The 20,972-nt window shown below is 39.1% G+C and overlaps 1 protein-coding gene across 4 annotated transcripts in view; it reads right to left on the reverse strand.

The window, feature by feature from the left end:
• The window catches only part of CFAP99 (cilia and flagella associated protein 99), a 55,540-nt gene that overhangs the window by 9,458 nt on the left and 25,110 nt on the right, over nucleotides 1-20,972 (reverse strand). For all 4 annotated transcript variants that reach the window (XM_051798580.1, XM_051798578.1, XM_051798579.1 and 1 more), the window contains 7 exons: nucleotides 17,240-17,320; nucleotides 13,984-14,049; nucleotides 12,969-13,028; nucleotides 8,945-9,033; nucleotides 6,495-6,699; nucleotides 4,622-4,763; nucleotides 3,311-3,462 (listed from right to left, as the gene is read on the reverse strand). In XM_051798580.1, the coding sequence (XP_051654540.1) occupies nucleotides 3,311-3,462; nucleotides 4,622-4,763; nucleotides 6,495-6,699; nucleotides 8,945-9,033; nucleotides 12,969-13,028; nucleotides 13,984-14,049; nucleotides 17,240-17,320 (795 nt within the window). The remainder of the gene's footprint in view (nucleotides 1-3,310; nucleotides 3,463-4,621; nucleotides 4,764-6,494; nucleotides 6,700-8,944; nucleotides 9,034-12,968; nucleotides 13,029-13,983; nucleotides 14,050-17,239; nucleotides 17,321-20,972) is intronic.

Consider the following 20,972-nt stretch of genomic DNA (forward strand, 5'->3'; position numbering starts at 1 on the left):
AGGGAGGTGGTGGAGTCACTGCCTCTGAAAGTGTTCAAGAGACCTCTGGGTGTGGCACTTGGGTATATGATTTAGGGCTGATAATGATGGTGCTGGGGTGGTGGTTGTACTGGATTATCTTGAAGGTCTCTTCCAACCTTCATGATTCTGTGATTCTGTGATCTCCTTCTCAGATTTCACTTCAGAGTGAATTTGCAAATAGCAAGTGCTCTAATACTTTGCCTCCACGACCATCAAGTTGTATCCACAGGAAGTGAAAGGGAAACACTTTGCAACAGGGCTCATATGTAAGTGGTAATGTTTGAGCATGACAAGCAGAAACCAAAAATGTCAAGGAAAGAGATTTTCCTACAGGTAGAAGCTGAATATTTTGAATGTCTGCATTTCAAAAATACTCAGTGAAGTTGGTAAAACGGTTCCTAAAATAAGAAAAGTTCTATACTCCTGCAGTAGATACTGCTGGTGTTCAAGCAACTTAAGTGCCATCAAGGGAAGAACTGGTACTTTAAAAATTATGAGAAGGAGTGAGAATTTTATGAACAAATACTTAATTTCACTAAGCCAAAAAAAAAGCCTTTAGTAGAAAGAAAGAAAAACAGGGCAAGCTATCACCAAAAGTGTGCTAATTCACTAGAGTGCTATTGTAATAGTTGGTATAAGGGAACTGTGAAGTTGTGATATAGAATCATAGAGTGATTTAAGTTGGAACTTCTATGAGCAACCTGTGCCAGTGGTTCACCATACTCTTTTTAAAAAATTTGTTCCTTATGCCCAGTGTAAGGCTTGCAGTTTCAAACAATTTCCTCCTGTCCTGTCACTACAGGCCCTGGTAAAACATCTTTCTTTGAAGTGCTTTTATACACTGCAAGGCTGCAGTGTGGTCTCCCCAGAGCCTTCTCTCCTTCGGGCGAACAACCCCAACTCTCCAGCCGTTCTCCCCAGCAGAGGTACTCCAGCTCTCTGATCATTTTTCTGTCCCTCCTCTGGACCCACTCTAACAGGTCCACATCGTTCTTATAGTGAGGACTGCAGAGATGGACACAGAACTCGGGGTGGAGTCTCACAAGAGCGGAGAGAGGGGCAGAATCCCCTCCCTCGACCTGCTGCTCTCACTGCTTTGGATGCAGCCCAGGATATGATTGGCTTTCTGGGCTGCAAGTGCACACTGACAGCTCATACTGAATTTTTCATCTACCAATGCCCCCAAGACCTTCTCCACAGGGCTATCTCAAGCAATTCATCCCCCAGCCCGTTTGATACAGGCAAATGGGGGTTGCCCTGACCCAGGTGCAGCACCTTGTTGCACTTGGCCTTGTTGGCCTGCATGAGGTTCACACAGGCCTGCTCCTCCAGCCTTTCAATATCTCTCTCTTCAACTGTATCAACTGCACCACCCAACTTGGTGTCATCTGAAAACTTGCTGAGGGTGCACTTAATCCCACTATCTATGTCATTAGGGAAGATACTAAATAGCATTGATCCCAGTATGGACCCTTGAGGGACACCACTCCTTCCTGGTTTTCAATAAACCATTGACTGTAACTCTGGATGTGACCAACCAGCCAATTCCTTATCCATCTAACATATCCATATCATTCAAGTCCATTCCGTTGTACTTTCAATTTGACCTACTGTGTGGCCACTCTATTTTCAGCAACCTTACATTTTGGTAACTTCACTTGATTTTTGAATGAATTTTTCATATATGACTTGAAACCTGCTGTGTTTTTCTGCTTTGTCTTTTGAGATGAACTAGATGGGAAAATGTCTTTAAAGCCATATTCTGTACTTGGAAACAAACAGTATTTCAGTGGAAGCTCTACGTGAGGAGTCAACAGCCACTGTAAGATGCAATGACATGAACTAGGTTCAAAAATAAGAAAGTACTGACATTCCAGTCACTGTCATTTTCCTGAATGAGACCCTGCACCATTTTACAGTTGTGATAGAAAAAGTAATGACATTTCCACATCTGATTATATCAAACCATTATGTCTTTGCAACCAACACTTTGTGACTGAGTCATCAGGGTAACAAATGTGCAGTGAGACCATACTAAAGGATCTGTTTAGGGTTGACAGAGTGTACAAATCTACCTTTTGGCATTTACCATATGTGTGGTGTACGATAATTCTTTGTACTCCTCACTTTTTGAAAAAGGAGAATTGCCTTTTTTGGCTGGAAAAGAAGTGGAGAAGCCATAGAGGCAACTAAGGAGAGTAACGGAGGATGGGACGTCTGGGGAGCTGATTTCATTCTTGTTCACTTCTTTCACATTTGACATTAAATGCATTCTAAAATTTGATAAATGAGATGAGGGATTTATTTGTTAGTTGCAAAGACAGGTAGCTTTGGAATCAATTAGTGGCTCAGTTCTATTCAGAGGAGCAGTAGATAAAACCAAAGCATCAGCACAGCCCCATGGAAGGAAGACCTGTTCCTTCTGTATGATTTCTGCAGACTAGCCATGGATGTTTTTTGTGTTCTTCATTTGAGTACTCATGAAAAAAAGGTAAAAAACACCAAAACAAAAGGATTCTGTGATTTACAATTGCTAGTGTCATTTAACATTATTCTATGTTATTCTTCTTTCAGTGTAGATAAGAAAAATGGAAAAGTATTTTCAGCTAATCTAGTTCTGATTTAGTGGTAAGTTAACAGATTTCTGGATGTTACCTAAGTCTGGGCATTACAAAGCCCAATCTCAGGCATATCAGTTGTTGTGGATCAACAGAAGTTTGGGATACAGTTCCTGTAGACTTAAACACACAAGTCATTTGCACAGTACATATGTAACAGCTAGAAGGTTTTGGGTTCTCTTGACCATCTCTTTCATATACCTGAATGTTGACTGTTTTAAAAGCAAAGGAAATTTATTTTGCTAATTACCATGGCTATCACCACTGCAATATGAACAGCTATACCTCAGTCCAACGTTTGTGTTCATTCAGTTCTTATCCAGGACTGACAAATCTTTGAATCTGTTAATATGGATAGAACATCTTGTAATCACTTGCTAGTTTCTTTTTGTAAGATATAGGGAAACCCAGATTCTATTGGCAAAATTCAAAGAAGGTTCAAGGGAACTAAGTTTTCACTTACCATCAGAATATTGCTCTTGATAAAATTTTTTGGTTTATAACTTTGGCTAAGTTTCATTTCAAATCTAACCTTTGTGTTATGGGGTCACTTTGTACTTAATGCACCCAGACTGTGATATATCTGCATGCAATACACGATTCCTCTTAATGTGTGAAACATATACAGGACACATTTATGTAAAAACAGTAGTTCTGCTTTTTGAGTTTACCTCTGTTAAGTCAACAAACTTATGTCTGATGCCAGGTATAGACTCAAGAGCTCGTATTTGTTGAATTAGTTCATATCTTTTCTTAGCCTTCTCCTCCTCTTCTTTTAAAGCTTGCCGAAGAAGTTCTCCACTTTCTTCAGAAACTTGCTGAGCTGAAAGATAAGAATTAATCTCTGTTAACTGGTTTCCTATTTTAACAAGTAGTCCATCTGGAGGAAAATTCATATGCATTTGTGAATAATGATAATAATACTGATCTGAAGGTACTTGGGGGAACAGTCTGGCATTGGTGGGAGGAATCATTAGAGAAACAAATGAGTACTTCCCACCTCCACTATCTATCCTTCTATTCAGCTCATAAATGTACTGTATACATACACAGGCACTTTGAATTACTGCTTTGTAGTTTCTGTTCTCATCTGTGCATACTATTTCATTATTTAATCAAAGGATATTATACAACAGAAAATATTCATAGTTTTTCAGGCGACGTATATCCTAGAAATCACTGAATTGCAAAGGCTGGTGGGCTCTGCTAGTCCATTTTGGAGTGGCTAACACTCTCTGTCTGCCTCAACCCTCATGGATATAAGTACGGAGATACACAAGCAGAGAAAATTCTCCTCCCCAAGATATGCCCAACTAGAGGCAGTCTGTTCATACAGTAGATGTTAAACATGGCATTGCATTGAAATATGTACAACCATGTCAGTGAAACAGCCTGGGCTTTATTAGCTAATGCATTAACTGAAGAATTTTCTTTAAGGATAATGGAGGATGAGTAACATTATTTCCCTTCATCACAACCACTAGTCTATCTTGGAGGTGTTACATCCTTCTCCCTTGCAGTACTGTCCTTCTAGAAGATGGCTTTTCTTTAAATAGGTACAGTCCTCTTCTCTGGATGGCCTTCTCTGGAGAAGACAATAATCTTGAGCCATGATTCTTTCACAGCAGTTGCCAGGCAAAAATGATATGAATCACAAGAATCTGAGCTTCATGACTTGACAAAAAGTAGAGTCATTCACGTGTTACTTTTAGATGGAAGAAAAACTGGTTGCAGAACATTAGTGCTTTATTTCTCCCATTTAAACAAAGACTAAGTCCCATGATCAGTAGCTTAGAATTTCTGATCTATCCAGCTTATTCCCGGAATTCATATTCATACATTCATGGGAATGTACAGCCTGGATCTTTCCCTCAGTTTTACTTTCCCCTCTGTAAAAATTGTAATTGGCCCACTAAAAGAAAGATGAAGTAATTTGGGGACATTTTGCACCATCTCTCATTTTTCTGGCAATATATAAATACCTATCTGTTGTTTGTATTCCTGGAGCTTTGTTTTTACTTGCTTTACATTCTTGTGTCCTTCCATGACCTGCTCCGCCAGCTCTTTCATTTCTTTCTGTTCCTGTAGACGTTTCTCTGCCTGCTGGTGCATCAGCTCTGCTTTCTAAATTGCAAACAAAGAGGTGAACACAACTCCTGATGGCTGGTGACCCCAGTGCCTCAAATCATTGAAACAGGGCAAGGACAATTGGATTCAAACTATTACATCACCCACAAAAGTAGCAAAGGACATTGGCTGGGGACAAGAAAGAGACAGATTTAAGTTCCCTTCTTTGTTTTATTTACTCACAACTGCCCTCCATGACATTTGTGCTGCTATTTTCCATGATTCCCTCCTACATGTTTCTAAAAGCAGACAAAAAGAGCCATTTCTAGATCTGGTTGTGAGATAGCAAGAGGTGTGGTAATCTAATGTATAGCTGTTTATGTGCCTACATAACAGGATCTTCTTGGGCCTAAGCCATAGCTCTGTAACACAGCCCACTTGTGGCTACCATGTTCCTTTCTTTATCAGAGGAAAGGAACAAGAAGCAGGAAAATGGATTTTCCCAGATTAGATTCCTTCCTGTTCTTTCTGTTTGAGATGTAATACCAGAGTTTTAAAGGGAGGAGGAAGGCCAGCAACAACAGCTGTTGGTGCCCAGTGTGTCTGGAGATCTGCATGTGGATGAAATACCCTGCTGGCATCTGTTGACAGGCAAAGGGAGCTACCTGGAATTGGTCAGCTTAGAGCAAGTCTTATTTGCACATCCCCAAGTCTATTCATATTGAGGCATTTCTGTTAACAAATAAAACACATATGCTCTGAAATGACGTTGAACATAACAATTGCAATAATTTTGGAATGAGTGCGAGTGACCACACTATGATCAGTTGTACATAGTAGGGTTCACTGTAAATCCTTGCTACAGTCTGTCTAAACAAACATGAAGACTCAATGCCAAAAAAAGATTGAAAGATTTTACAGGACAGAAAAGGAGTTCATTAAGCAAGTTTCCCTTTTGCAGCAAGGTCTTTATCAAAATTTTGTACATTTGCTGTCCCATCTTACGTTGCTGAGACTCTGAAAGAGACATCTGTGAGAGATGGTCAAGAAACAATTACTGGCCTACAGGGCATAGCAACATACTGGACTAATAGAAAAGCCTGTGACAGTGGCTATGAAAAGTTTTTAAAATCTGTAGTATATGTTGATTATTGATCACCTGTTTAGTTTATAGAAAATGTAAGGCAAATTTGGGAAAATAATGAAAAGATCTAGCAATGTTTTTGGGAAACTGATTTGCCAGATCAAAAACTGTGTGAAACTGGTTCTTGGCAAAAATACTCGGTTTTCCATATAGGTGGATCCAAAGAGGGTTCTCTGCCTGAGTTTTCCCTTAAGAGAGACCTAGGCATGTCAGATAATATGAAGTCAATTGAATTATAACAGTTGAAGAAAACAAATTCTTTCATATTTGTGGCTCTCATTTTAACAAGATAAAGAAATTAGTCCTATATTTTATCGATTTCATTGCAAATGGTGCTTTGTATCTCAGTATCTGTTCAAAAGGGATTTCCATAATGATGTGAATATAGGGGAGCCTGCTTTAACCTTCTGCTTTTATTCAATTTACTTCTTAAGTGTTATCAATCAAATCAATCACTTGTACAAGTACTTTAATGTACAAGCACTGCTGCATCTGGAAGTTATAGCACTATTTTTCCTTTGTTTGCAGACTTAAGTGAGTAAAGATGCTGCATAGAATTTTTACACCTTATAGGAGGTCTTATCTGTGGTGTGTTTTACACTGATTGAAAGTAAGCAAAATTTGAGCATCTCTGTATGCATTACCTCTTCCCTCAACAGATCAGCTTTCTTCTTGTTTTCTTGAATTACATTCTGACGGGCTAGAACTGCCTCTTCATGACTCAGTTTCCCTTGAAGCCTCCTACACTCTATTTCAGCCAGCTGTTCTTCCAAATCTTTTCCACGCATCTGCTTTTGCCATTCCAAGAATTCAGATGGGTCTCCAAACCCTTGTTCCAAATTTTCAATTCTACAAGAGAGAAAAGAAGAGCATACCATTCTAAGGATCTGGCTCTGCAGCCCTTCCTTGGTTCATAAAACATTTCCAGTAGTTTTTTGTGATAGGAAGGGTTTGATCTCTGCTGAGAAAAAAGTTGGTCATTGCAAAGCCATTTGGCAGATATATTTTAATTCCAGTCTAAGAGGTGTTTCTACTATGAGGAATGCCTGAGAAAGCCAGACTGGAAGAAAGTGCATGAGGGCACAGACCTGAAAGTTTTCAGTAAAAGAAAGCCCCAAGAGAGGGCAAACTTTAGCTACATATGGATTCTCATAAGGAACAGAGAGAATCAGGCTGAAGGTATGAACATTTTCTCAGAGGATTGCTTTCCTTACGGGTAGAAATAACAAATAACTTTTCTCTTTGGCAATCTTCTTGGCAACTTTAACACAGAGAACTAAAAACTTCTGCTTAATTCTGTTTCTGTTTTGCATTCTGTCAAATAATATTGCTGTAACGAGGCAAAGAAGTATTCAGCTATTAAGCAAAGTCACATTCTTATTTTTGTGCTCAGCTGAGAGAGAAAAGCATAGCAAAGCCCTGGGGCAGGCCCATCAAAGTCCTGCAGCAGAGGAGGGAATGAGCCAATAAGTAGGGCAGAGACACAAACATGCAGTGAATTGCATCTTAACTGCTGCTCCCCAATGCATATATATGTGTGTATATATATACATATCTATATGTATCTGTTGTGTGTTAAATGCAGCTGAAGATTAAACTTATTAATGTAAAATAGTTACAGGGAAAATCTATTCTTTGCTGAGTAGAACAAATTCTGCCATCTAGAGTGAACAGTATCATATGTAATACAGAAGAGCCTCAATGTACATACGTAGCTGATAACAGAACCTGAGTGATGTATAGTATCTTACTGCTAGAATCCTGATGCATCTACTAAAACCTGAAAGGTTGAAAGACCAAGTCCAACCTTACACAGTCATTCCAGGACTTAAAATGCTAACAATATTTAGTACTTAACCTGCTAAGTCAGGTGGTTTAGAAGTAATACTAAATCAAGATGACATGATAGAGGTTTAATCTTTCTTAAAATTTTTAGTGAAAATGTTCTGTAATTCTAGTTACAGAATACAATCTGTAGTGGCCATCCAGGAGTCACCCTCTCCCTAGTAAACATCCTGTGAAAACCTATCCTGCTGAATAATGATTCCTTATGTCAGAGGAATCCTTATGTCAGGACTCCTTAGAGCCCTAAGTGCACCAAAAGGACCTGCAACCTCTTATTCCCACCCCACCACCACTGCCCAGGATTTAGTGCTTGTGTTCAAAGACAGCTCTGTTGCAGTGTGACCGTGTAACACGGGACTGGGCTGAGTGAACAGAACTGTGTGAGGGAGAGCTGTGAAAAGTCCTGGGGTGGGTGGAGAGTTTCATCCCGGGAGACACATTTAAGGCAGTGTTAAAAGCCTTGCCTAAGCTATGCTGCAGGAATGCCTGCACCCAGCCTAGGACCTTGTTGACTCTGCCTTGTTGACTTGGCTTCCTGGCTGGACCTCAGTCCTGACTCATCACTTTGGACTCATCCTGCAATCCCTGGGTCCTTGGCTGACCCTGCTGGCTGTCACTGCACCTGCTCCACTGCCTTGCCAGGCTAACATGGAACTGAGCTGCTGTCAGTGAGGACACTGTCCCTACAATGTCTTGCTGTCACCCTCAGCTCCTGGCTTATCTTGCCTCAAGGAGCAGCACATTCTTTGCCCACCATATCTTACTGTGATAGCAATGGACCGGTATTTTTACATACATATGAACAAGTTCAAGTATCAAACTTGGCATGTAGTTGACCACAATCATTGAAGAAAATGGAGATATATGAAATTATTTGGCTTATTACAGATGCACCTTTATGATGGACACAGCAATAGATGTGTATTTGGGTCATTATTTATTCTAGAGAATCAGAATAAACATAAAAGTGATCCCTGTTGGACTTTGCAAGTGGAGTCTAACCAGAGTGCTGAATCAGAACATAGTCACACTGTACAGCATCTACAGAAAAACAATTACTTTAATGTAGACTTTTTTTTCAACCCAGTTCTCTCTTTATTTGTCAACCATCTTCATAGAGTAGCTTCCTAATGCTTACAACAGATCCATCAGTTTAGTTTACCTGTAATTTACTTAATTATTTTGAATGTGGTTAATTATCCCACATCCAGAGATGTGAAAAGTCATTCTAGGAGGAGAGTGGTCATACCTCTTGAGCTCGTCTTCCATTTTCCTCTGATAGAGGGCACCCTCCCTCAAAATAGCTGCAGTGTTTAATTTAATGGGTATATTGTCAATCTGTCAGGAAAGGGAATGCATATACTGTTGTTAGTAATGTAAACCATAAAACAGAGTATAAAAACATTTCAGTGGGTTAAATAAATTGACCCAAGACAGCATAAATTTTGCTTAAAGCATTCATCTAGCATTAATCTGACATTCACAATGAAATTGCATGCTGTTCATAAACCACTCAAGCTGCTTAAGAAATCAGCAAAGTCCCCCAAGTGGATTATAAATTTGTAATCACTCCTGGACCATGTCAAATCCCATAGAATGTCTTCACTTCCCTTCATATCTTCCAGTGCTCACATACACAGTGCAAAGGGATTCCATCTGTTTTGGACAAAGACAATGAACCGCTTCTCTGAAAGACAGTCAGTTAACCAAAACCATTCAAGTAAAACATAAGCAGCATCTTTCATAGGAAACTCTCAGAGGCAATTCATAAATAATCACTACTATAACTTGTATTTCCAAGACAACTGGCATCACCCATTGCCATATCCATTTTCTAGATAGAAGAAGTAAAGTACAGGTCTCAGTGACTTTCAGGCCTCATGGTGTAACCTGGACTAGACCCTGTGGCTGCTTTGTAGTTCTTCAAAGTATTGCCTTACTGACTACCAGACAACCTCTAAATACTGAGGGAGGAAGGGAACAACTTCTCTGCCAGCTAAAATTGTTCCCTGCACAAGTAGGTTATTCGGAAAAAATGGATCACCTTCACATACACATGTGAGAGACCTGACCTGAACCAGGGCAAAGCACTGCTGCTGGGGTAAAAACTGGGATCATTCCTGCAGAAAACAAAGCTTAATCACAACACATTAGACTTAAATCCAGACAAGTTCTGTGTTCAGAATTAAAACACGTACTTAAATTCCAAATTAAGAACTTAATGAGTGGCTGAGAAACAGATGCACAGAATCACTCAGGCTACATACTGCAAATATTGTATGCACAAATATGCACTGCAGTTTCCTGAAATACATGAGCTAACTGGAAAAAAGCATGTTTCATAATTGCTATTAATTAGGTAGGTTGAGGATAGAAAACACATTCCCATCAGAAATCCACTAAGTAGAATTAAGATGTTTTTACGTAGATGGAATATTTTAATGCACAAAAGTTAAATACCTGTCTGTTTCTTGATAAAATTGTGATAGCTTGAAGGATGTAGGAAAATACTCAAAACTAATGTATTTTATTTCTTTTGTTTGACCCACTATACTTACTCTTCTTAATGCCTAATGATGTTCTACCTTTTGGTCTGCTTCTCAACACATCTCAGAGTTTCTGCATTATATGAACAGTCACTTGCCAGACTGTATTTTAGGTACTCTACTGTGTAAAAAATGTAAATTTAGGCATTTTCTCTGACACATGTAGAAGTTTTCATATTTTTGGCAATTATCTATGTATACAGATTTCATGCTTGGTGTTTACCAACTGTAATTTGGATAGAGAACTGAACTAAGAGTGATTATGGAAATACCTTTAACTTCAGTTTTGCAGTTTATTGACCAGAAATATGACTGTATAACAGTGAAACAGAAATATGGCAATACAGTAAAAAATATCTAGGACTCCCAAGATATATGCAGGCAGGCATGAGTAAAATAACTGAATAGATTCTTCTATGTCATATAGTATCAGAGAAGTTCTGAATTTTACTAATTCTCTTCTTGTCATGAGATATGTTTCTTTTTTTTAAGATGAGAATATGGAAATAATTGGGAAAATTGCAGAACAATCTAGGTCTTGTAAAAAAAAATTCTTTTCACTATTGCCACTTAATGAACATGCCATAGCTCACCAAAACCAATAAATATGTAAAGAGCAAGGCCTGATATGAGCAAGAGGCAGACTGAGACAGAGTGATGATGCATTTGTACCGTCTCATTCTCCCACTGGAAAGGATGAATGGATACTTTAGGAGAGCAAGAGAAATAATTGCTGCTGCAGATAATAAATGTGCCTGAAATGAAAAAAAATATATTTAATATAGTGTGGGTGTTCTAAAAAGAGAAAAGGAAAATACTAGTTGGTTAAAACATTATATAATTTCATTAATTTGAGGATAGGTTATAATCTTATTTGTATATCTTGGATAAACTTTCCTCTTGGGATTTGTTTACTCACAGAGTTGCACAGGCAGGAGGCAACAGGAATAGAAAGTATTTTAGAAGTCAATAACTATATGCCTATCTCTGCTTGAAAGTTACAGCAGCATCTTGAATATCACCTAACCAACCTTTAAGGCAAATGTGTTCAGACAAGATAAAACTGATTATGCTTCTCAAGGAGACACTAGCAGGTTTTAGAAGTGGCCCTGATCAATGCCAGAGGATGCCAGATCCATATTTTTTGTTATGCAATTTGGGCAGATGGTTTGACTCTCAGTAGTCCACACTAAGGTTTTATATTATCAGAAAAGGGAGTGGAATATACAGAGTTTTGAACTGAGCCCACATAATTACAGGTCTTGTGTGTTTGGGTTAACTATGTAAATGTTTCCTGTTTGGGGGGGGGGGGGTTGCCTCTGTTTTGTGCAGAAGGAACTGAGATCTTACTACTTTCCTGTACTTTAAATGCTGCTGGACTATAAGCAAGCAGACTGAGTAGCTGATACTGTTATTAAGGATAACTCTGGTATGTGATAAATGCCAGATAGGCTTTAGAAATACTTGCCAGATGCCCAGTTCCCCAAATAGAGTCTTTTCAGGGTATATATGAGCCGTCCCTAAGTACACAGGCAGACCTGCTCACTAGATATTTGAGATCATGATACAAGCACAGTTTCCACCTTAAATTATTCTGCATATGAGCTTGAAACAAATGAAAGGTGACAGATTGAACAAATACAAGACTGAAGATCATCATAGTACAGTTACTGCAGAAACAGCAACGTGAGTTTTCATGTGTTACACCATTAAGGCTGAACAGCCCATTTTCCACGTTTACAATTCCCTGACCCTTGGAAATCCTAGAAGAGAAGCAATCAGTATAGTGGATTTCATAACCTCAGTATGCATCTGAAGGAAACAAGACAAACATCCAGCCTGATTGTATATTGTGTATCAGACAGTCATTAGCTGGAATGATTGCTCAGCATTCTTTAGGATCTCATTTGAAACAGTGATTTACTGATGCAAGATTCTTCTGTCCTTATGCTAAGTTCTCAGCCCAAGGGTTTACAATTCTTTTTTTCCTGGGGATGATTCTCAATTCTTACCATATTATGTAAAATCTTCTCCCTTTGTAACTGAAAACACTGTAAAGGCAATATGGCTACACGGTGCAATGCACACAATTTACCTGTCAGAGCCCTCAGGGAACCAAAAGGTTTTAACCACCCTGACCAGCCTCCCCTGGAACCTCCACTCACACCCTCTGCTCACTGGTCTGGGAGCCCCACTAAAGCTCAGATATGGCCTTCAGTCCTTTCCCATTGTGCCGGGATGTTTTCCACTCCTGGCTGACTCTCCAGTTCTGTCTCCTGCTGTCATGGACACAGGTTGCTGTTGTAGCCTCATCTCCTGAATGGACCTCTAGGGCAGACTCCAGACCTGACCTGTTGCCTTGCTTTGCCAAAGGGTGACCTGCTGTCAGCAAACCTGTCACTGCCACCAACCTTCTCACGTTCAGATACTGTGTCCTGGTTGGTGAGGGCACTGCCTGTGCTTTCATTACCTTTGGCTCCTTATTTCTCTTCCCTCATGGAGTAGCCACACTCCTGTTGCTCCCTGACCATTTCTTTGTGGATTGTTCATGGTGCATAGGAAAAAATCTATAAGCCACAGACCAACCCATCCCATGCTCCTGGCCACAGACCTTAGTGTAAAAACATGGATTCTAGGAGAGTTTGTGTCACCACAGGATTTGCATGTGTGTTTTTCACTCCAAAATTTTCAAGCACATCTGACATCAGTTCCTTAAAGGTTTCTCACCTTACTCTGGATCTTCTGAGCCCGGAATGATGGTTTACTCTTCATACTGTCATGTGTGCTCTGCAGTTCAAACCAAAATATATGGTTTCATTTCAGAAACAGATTTTCAATTATTCAGCAAAAAATATTAGTTATTTATCAAAAATAACACTTGAATATTCATCTAGAGTAACAAATACATAGGGGACATATTTTGGAATTGTTATATCCACAAAAACTTGCTATGTACACCCCATTTAGTGGGAAAATTTCAAATCAAATGACCACAGAAATGTAGGTCTAGATATTAACTAAAATTTATTGACTAAGATAATGGTAAAAAGTAAGTGATGCTGTTTGACTATGAAATATTACTTATATATGTATTAATAAATTCAGCTTTTAACTGAAATAGATACTGGGAGGACAAAATAGAGTGTCAAAGCACACTTCATGAAATTATTAATTAGTGGTAGAATTCTACTGATGGTTATTAATTTAATTTTATCATGTTCACTATAGATACTGATATGAAACTGTCTGGTATCATGGGGATGAACACAGTGAATAGAATATGAAGCAGTGATGCTGAAATGTATATATTACATACATAGCTTAGTGACATAACTGCAAACTGGGAATCAACCAAAGCAAGAATTCTGTATGAATGGGACTGTTATTCCCTCAGCTTGGTGACTCTGTGGCATAAAAGTTAATGGAAAAATAATAAGTGGATTTAGAGAAATATTGCCAGTTTGGAGACTTGTTGGAGGAGTTTCACAGAAAGGCTGATTGTCTCATAATTAGGAGAATAATAAAGCAGCACCAGAAGAAAAGGGGGTTGTGCATTATGCATCCAAAGAGGCAGGGGTTGGTATATGGATGTGAAATGACAGTACAGCTATAAATCATACCACATAATTCCTAAGCCTGAGTAAATATAATTTTTCAAATACACTGAGATCTTTAAATACTCCAGTCGTTTTTCATCTTCATACTGGGGGATTTTTAGGTAAGGAAGTATTTTGTAGCATACCTCTCTCTTTTCAGGCTTCATGGTTGCACACCTGAACTGGTCAGTATTTGCTTTCAGGAGCAGATCCTGCAATTACAACAATTAACTTGAAGAGTGTGGTACATTTAAATTCTCTAAGAATAATTTTGTTTAAAAAGCCTTGCAGCCCTGACCACTATTTTCACAGAATATTCTGGGTTCGAAGGGACCCACAAGGATCATCAAGTTCAACTCATGAGTGGCCCCTACTGGGATCAAACCCACAACCTTGGCATTAGCACTGTGCTCTAACCAACTAAGCTAATCTCAGGGTCTATTCATTGAATCATAGAATGGCTTGGGTCATCCAGTTCCAGCCCCCTTGCCATGGACAGGGACACCTTTCCCTAGACCAGGTTGCTCAGAGCCACATCCAGCCTGGCCTTGAACACTTCCAGGGATGGGGCATCTACAGTTTCTCTGAGCAACACGTGCCAGTGCCTTACCCCATTCACAGTAAAGAATTTCTTCCTAACAACTAATGAAAACCTACTCTCTTTCAGTTTGAAGCCATTCCCCCTTGCCCTGTCACTACATGGCCTTGTCAAAGGTTTCTCTTCATCTTTCTTGTGGGCTCCCTTGAGGTACTGGAAGGCCACAGTTAGGTCACCCCAAAGTCATCACTTCATAGGAGAGGTGCTCCATCCCTCTCATCATCTTGGTGGTCCTGCTCTGGACTTGCTCCAACAGGTTGATGTCCTTCCTGTGCTGAGTTGGATGCAGCACTGCAGGAGGGGTCTCACCAGAGCAGAGTAGACGGGCAGAATCCCCTCCTTCTCTCTGCTGGCCACAGTTCTGCTGCTTTGGATACAGTCCAGGACACAGTTGGCTTTCTGAGCTGCAGGTGCACGTGGCTGGCTCATGTCCAGCCTCTCATCCATCAGCACCCCCAAGTTCCTCTCAGCAGGGCTGCTTTTGATCTGTTCGTCCCCCAGCTTCTGTTGATATGGGGGATTTGCCCCGACCCAGGCGCAGCACCTTGCACTTGGTCTCGTTAAACCTCACAAGATTCCCATGGGCCCAATTCTTGAGCTTGTCAGGTCCATCTGGATGGCATTACATCCTTCAGGAGTGTCAACTGTACCACTCAGCTTGGTGTCATCAGTAAATATGCTGAGGGTGCACTTGATCCCTTCATCTCTGTTGTTAATGAAGACATTAAATAACACTGGCCCCAAGACGGACCCTGAAAGCTTGACTTAGTATTTATATGAATTTTCATTCTTGATTAAAGACTTGAAGTAAGCAACTCTTGATTTTCTACACAGTTCTGCATGGTTGTATCCTCTGCACAGGGCATCAGGCCTTTGACAGGTCCATCTGTATGAAACATGTTGCTCATCCAGATTTCAACTTAAAAGCATCATACTTATCCATGGCACATCAGTACCATTGGTACTGGTAACTGTTTCCACATAGCTGACAAACAGTGGCTTTGTTTTTGAGTTACATTAGAAGATTATGATCAGGCGATCACAGCACCAGGGGTTGCTCCAATGGGCACACCTCTGGCAGTAATTCCCTCTGTCATTTTAAAGAGGGAAGCGCAGGCAACCATGTTTCCAGTTTTTGTATATTTCTTTTGGTTGTAAACCAAATTCCTAATCAGAGCTGTGAAACACAGACTAGATTTTTCTAATGGCTTTCTGGGCAGCAGCTGATGACATCAGTGCTTCCATAACTGTCTGGAGTGTGGCTTCCAATGTTCTCATTCCTCACAGATGCTCAGACACGGTTCTTATAATGACAGCTACAGCTTCTGCAAAAATGCTATGAAACAAATGGCTTTTTTCATGCATATTTCTGTTAGGACCCATCATTTCAGCTTGCTTAGCAAACACTCAAGGGAACTGACCTTTGTGAATGCTTTGGATGCCTTTTATAACATTTCCAGAGGCGGCAAAAGCTGCTGTTATTGCAGCTATAATTTCTGCGGTGGTTTTTCTTTGTTTCTTGTATTCATGCATTTTCTCTACTGAAGAATGTGGCTGGTTGTAAAGTGATTTTATAGTTGCCATAGATTTTTGACAATTTAGGCACTGTGATATTTAGCTTTTCCTTCCCAGTTTTTCTAAGAAGTTGGTAATGTACAAATAAGCACACAGACAAATAGAGATGTGCTTCCCCAACAACATGAAAATAACAAAAGAATAAAAAAATTAATGTTTTATTGTTTTATAATGAAATATCAAGCATAGGTAGTGTGATGGGCCAGCAAAAGGAATGCAAAGTTTATCCCCCTAGAATCTATCCCACATTAAAGCACTTACTATGGTCTCGGAACAGAATCCAATGCCCCTTTCACAAGGACATGAGGAGAGCCCAGAACAGTGATGAATGGACTTGTACTGGCCAGTGAAAACTAGAGTCAGGCATTTTCAGAATGGAGGTGTGAGAGTGCAGTTAAAAAGGAGTCACATGGCAATACCTTTTATCAAGCTTATACCATTATTTAATTGCATGTGGTGACTGCAGTGTGGGGAGGGAGAAAGAAAGTGGAAATGGACATTAAATTAATTCCTTTCCTAGGAGAAGATGATAACAATCTGCTTTAACTATGACAGGAGCTAAATCATTGAACAAGATTTGTGTCAAAGTTTGGATAAAATAACTGGATCTGTTTGTTTTTCCAGGCCTCCCTTCTCCTGCTCTCTTAACACACAGACCGGGTACAAGCCAGGATGACTTCCTGCTCTCTCAGCTGCTGAAGGAAAGAGTATGAAGTCTGCACAAAAAGAGAAGTCAGAGTCTGCTGATATTTTAAAACAGTGGATGATGACATGGTTATTTATCATTTACTACAGAAAACAAAAATATTGAACATATTTTGTAATTTGAAGCCTTAACTAATAACCAAATACCTTAAATATCCACATTTCTTGTGGGAGTAAAAGAGCCATCAAACTACTTCAAGCTTGAGAAGACAAGGAAGTAATCATGTTTCTGCTGCCTTATATGCCCACTTGCAAAATTTCTCATGTGGTACTTGTATAGTGACTAAAAGGTGTCACTTGCCTCAGACAATTAATAATAAAATAAAGAAGATGGGGAAAGGGTGCTAGAACAGAATAGAGGATACAAACTTCATGACTCTATAGAGAAAGAGCCACAGGTGCAAAATTTAGGTGCAAAAGCAGATACGTTTCAGATAAAGTTCTAAGACCTGTGAAGATGGAACAATACAGAAGAACAAGTTTAGAAGAAAGGAAGGAGTAGAACAAGAATATAATATACTTACGCTTGCTTTTTGGAAATTTTTATCTTTGATTTCCTCTAGTTGCTTTATTTCCTTTGGAGGTTTGTAGGTGCTTGGAGGAACCTACATTAAAAGAAAAAAATCTCTAGAACATAGGATATAAAATGTTCCAAGTAAAACATTCACTTTTACCATAGAACAGCAGCAATTATTTTTTAAATATTGATTCTTTTCTATTAGTGCCAGTGTAGAAGACAGGGATGGATTCCAATTAGCTGGAACTACCCAGGCTTTTCAGTCCTGTCTAATGTAATATAATCTCTGGTCAAATGAAAAAAAAATGTGAAACTAGTACAAGAAAGGCTAAAACAATAGTAAGTCCTATAGGCCCTATTAAAGGGGAAAAAAATGTTGCCAGAATGGGAACAGTTCTGTTTGACATCTCATAAACTTCAGTTTCACAGCACTGACAGCCACATAGGGCAGCTGAATAAAGCTAAGCTGTGGAGCTCTCTGGCACCCTGTGTGGTAGTAGCAACAAGTTACAGGGACTCCAATGAAGTTTAGGGAAGAGAAATCCTCTGAACTTTAATAAATATCCAGAAACTTCATTGTAACTGAGGAAGTCCTTGAGCTGAAATGGTGGGAGACTGAGAAGGCAGGTGGAGAAAGCAGCAGCTGTGCTTGTCCCATCCCTCTGGTCTTCCCAGACATCTGTGTTTAGCCACTGCTGGAAAACACACACTGGGCAAAATGGGCCTTTGCTCTGGTTTACCATGGCTGTCCCAATGTCCTTGTAAGGGAAAACCACTGGAGGTATGGATTAAATGTTTGGAGGCTGAGGACTGAAAGGGCCCTCCTAGCATTAATCAAAGATTTGGGAAAGCATTCACAGATCAGAAAGTGCTACAGCTAAAATGACCAGGAAGTGACTGTATGGCTGTCCTAGGGATCAACAGGAGACTAGGGACTTTGGGGAGATTTCAAGATTTGCTTGAGCAACAAATTTTGACCAGAGCAAACTCTGAAAAAAGACTGGATGTCTCCTTCCTATGTGGGTGAGGTAGTCTGACAGTTTAGTGGGCATCTGCTTAAATGTTTATCTTGCTAAAAATGTTCTAGATCAATTAGAAGTTACAAAATTAATTAAAGAATTAATGGGAGAAATGTATAGTCTGTATTGTACTGGAGATCAGTTTAGGGAACATGTGAATCCCATCTAGCTTTATTGGACTATATAAAGAGCTGTGCTTTCAAAAAGTCTTGAATCTGATGGATTGTGATTCTGTGACTTTCCACTGCCTTTACTATGTGATATCTTTATCTGCAGCTACAATAAATGCACAAACAGAAGAAGCTAGCAATTAAATGCACTGGTGAGACTGCTCAAGTATTTTTGTGAGCTTTTTAAGTAAAGCAGAAATGAAAGTATTTCCCAGCAGTATCTAAGAATTTTTATTATGCTTTCATAGATGGAGAAATTAAAGCCCAGAGGATGTGCAAAGGGTTGCACATGCAGTGAGTATCAGTTTATTTCACTCTCCTTCCTAGTCATGTGCTTTACCTGCAAAACTGCACTCATCTGCCAATGTAAGCTGGAAATCTCTCCTCAGAAACAGCTATGCTTATTCCAAGTAATTTAAGGAGGAGACTTTTCAATCAGCTCTGTTTCAAAAATGTTCTTAGCCTTGTAATTCAGCCCTCAGACACCATGGTATGAGTACCAGGCAGACAGACAGGTAGGCAAATACAGCAATTACCCAGCTGCTGGAAGAGGATAAGAGGTCACTGTAAGTAAATTGTAAATTCCAGCAGCAGAGAGATCAAAAAGGCCAAACTGTACCTACTTAATCCAAATGTGAAAAAAGAGGGCTGGGAGTAAGACACCAACCTTGCTTTCCCTCTCCAGCCAGTGGTCAAGCTCACACAGGCTGTGTGGATATCCCTTAACCAGAGGTTTATTTTGGGAGTAGGTACCACAAGAAGTTTAAGGAAGAACAAAATTATTAATTGCTCTAAACTTTCATCACTCTTTTTTAAAAGTTATTGTTGTAAGGTGGACAAGGACAAGCTAATGCAATGCTATTGTATTAAGGGTTTCTATTTTTATACATATAAGATCATAAATCTATTGTTTGGTCTCTATATTTGCAAACAAAATCCTCTGTATTGCTTAAATTATTTCACCCAGTTAATTATTTTAAACAATCAGCAATTTCTTTCATGAAGCACAGCTGAAATAATAAGGAAAATATCTAAAAAATACATTAAATTTGGCTGAAAGGCATTACAATAACATCCCAGTGCAGCCTTTTTGTTTTTTAAAAGCTATTATTGGTTTTTAGAAAATCTAAAAATAAAATCATTGTATAATCTTATTGTTCTGGTACAGTGCTGATACTAAAAGAATGGATTTTATGTGTCACTCTAGGCCAAGATATCCAAGGAAGTTAAATGTGTCCAAATAATTTTGCATGTTATCAGGTTTAAGCACCTGTCTCTATTTGTCTCCTTTGAAAACTTCAAGGCAAAGCACTCCTTTGTAGAATTGTATTTATGAATGTGTGAGTGCATATGTGCATACTTGTGTCTGCATCCATGTGCAAAGGCCAGTGGAAACAAGAATTTATAATATTTAGACCAAATATTTAGAGTGAGTAGTTTCATTGTTAAATTTCAAAAATAAACTCTCACTTTACTGACTCTTGCCATCTGAGCTTGTCTTTTCAGTCTCTCTTCCTTTCAGGATGTGAAATGGTGATACTGATAACAATATGGCAAATTAAAGTGAAGCTTAATTTGCTGAGATAGGCACAGAAACGAGTACAACATGTGTCACTACTACACTATTGGTTTTAGATCCACACAAGCTTTAAATTTGCAGACCTGGCCAGAATGTAAACCAAATTTAGTATAATCCTAACACCCCAAATGAACTTCACTAAATGCATCTGTGTTAAAGCAAATTTATTCTAAGAGGGGCTGCACAGCATAAAGGTTCTAAAATGACAGCAACATGACTCATTCCTATACTGATTAAGTAGTTATTAAATGCAGTTTTTCAGGGCCTGGTATTAAGCTATTTCAATGTAAAATCCCATTAACTGTATAACACAGTACCATTAAATTGCTCTGCCATCCTAAGATGTAAATGGTTTCTAAGAGCATTCAACACATGTATTATTTAAAACCTGAAATGCTAATACAAGGTGGCAGATAATGCCCAAATCTATGATTTCCAAGCTCACTTCCCACTGCATTGAATACAGATGGATTTGGAGTCCTTATTAAGTTACTCACAGCAGCTTGATCCCAGATCCTGTTTGCTTTACCCCAGAGAGATAACTTAAAACCAGTTGTGGGTCTCTGATTTGTACCAGTGTAACTGAACCACAATCTGAGATAATCAGTAAAATAACAACTTAGTATTTCAAAGATACATCTAGTCTCATTTGAGGATGAGCAATGAATTTAAACTCAAAAAATATTTATTTCAGAGAGTCAGCACTAATGCAGTTAGAAAGAAATAAAATTCCACCCTCAAGGAGGAGCTGCAAACCTAGAGTCCACCTCATTTCCAGTTAAATTGCTTTTCTGTTTATTTTAATGAGAGTTCATCTACAAAAAAATCTAAGTTAATAAAACATTTTCATTTCAATGTTCTTTTCTTACCTGCTTCGGTGCATTATCCAAAGCAAGCATCTTACAAAGCCAAGGACTATCAGAAACACTTGTATCAATGCTGCCATCAATTTATACCCATTTTGTAATTCTA

The sequence above is a fragment of the Manacus candei genome, unplaced genomic scaffold (genome assembly GCF_025592945.1).
Source record: "Manacus candei isolate 608988 ecotype Guabito, Panama unplaced genomic scaffold, ASM2559294v1 h1tg000048l, whole genome shotgun sequence".
In the NCBI taxonomy this organism is placed as follows: Eukaryota; Metazoa; Chordata; class Aves; order Passeriformes; family Pipridae; genus Manacus; species Manacus candei.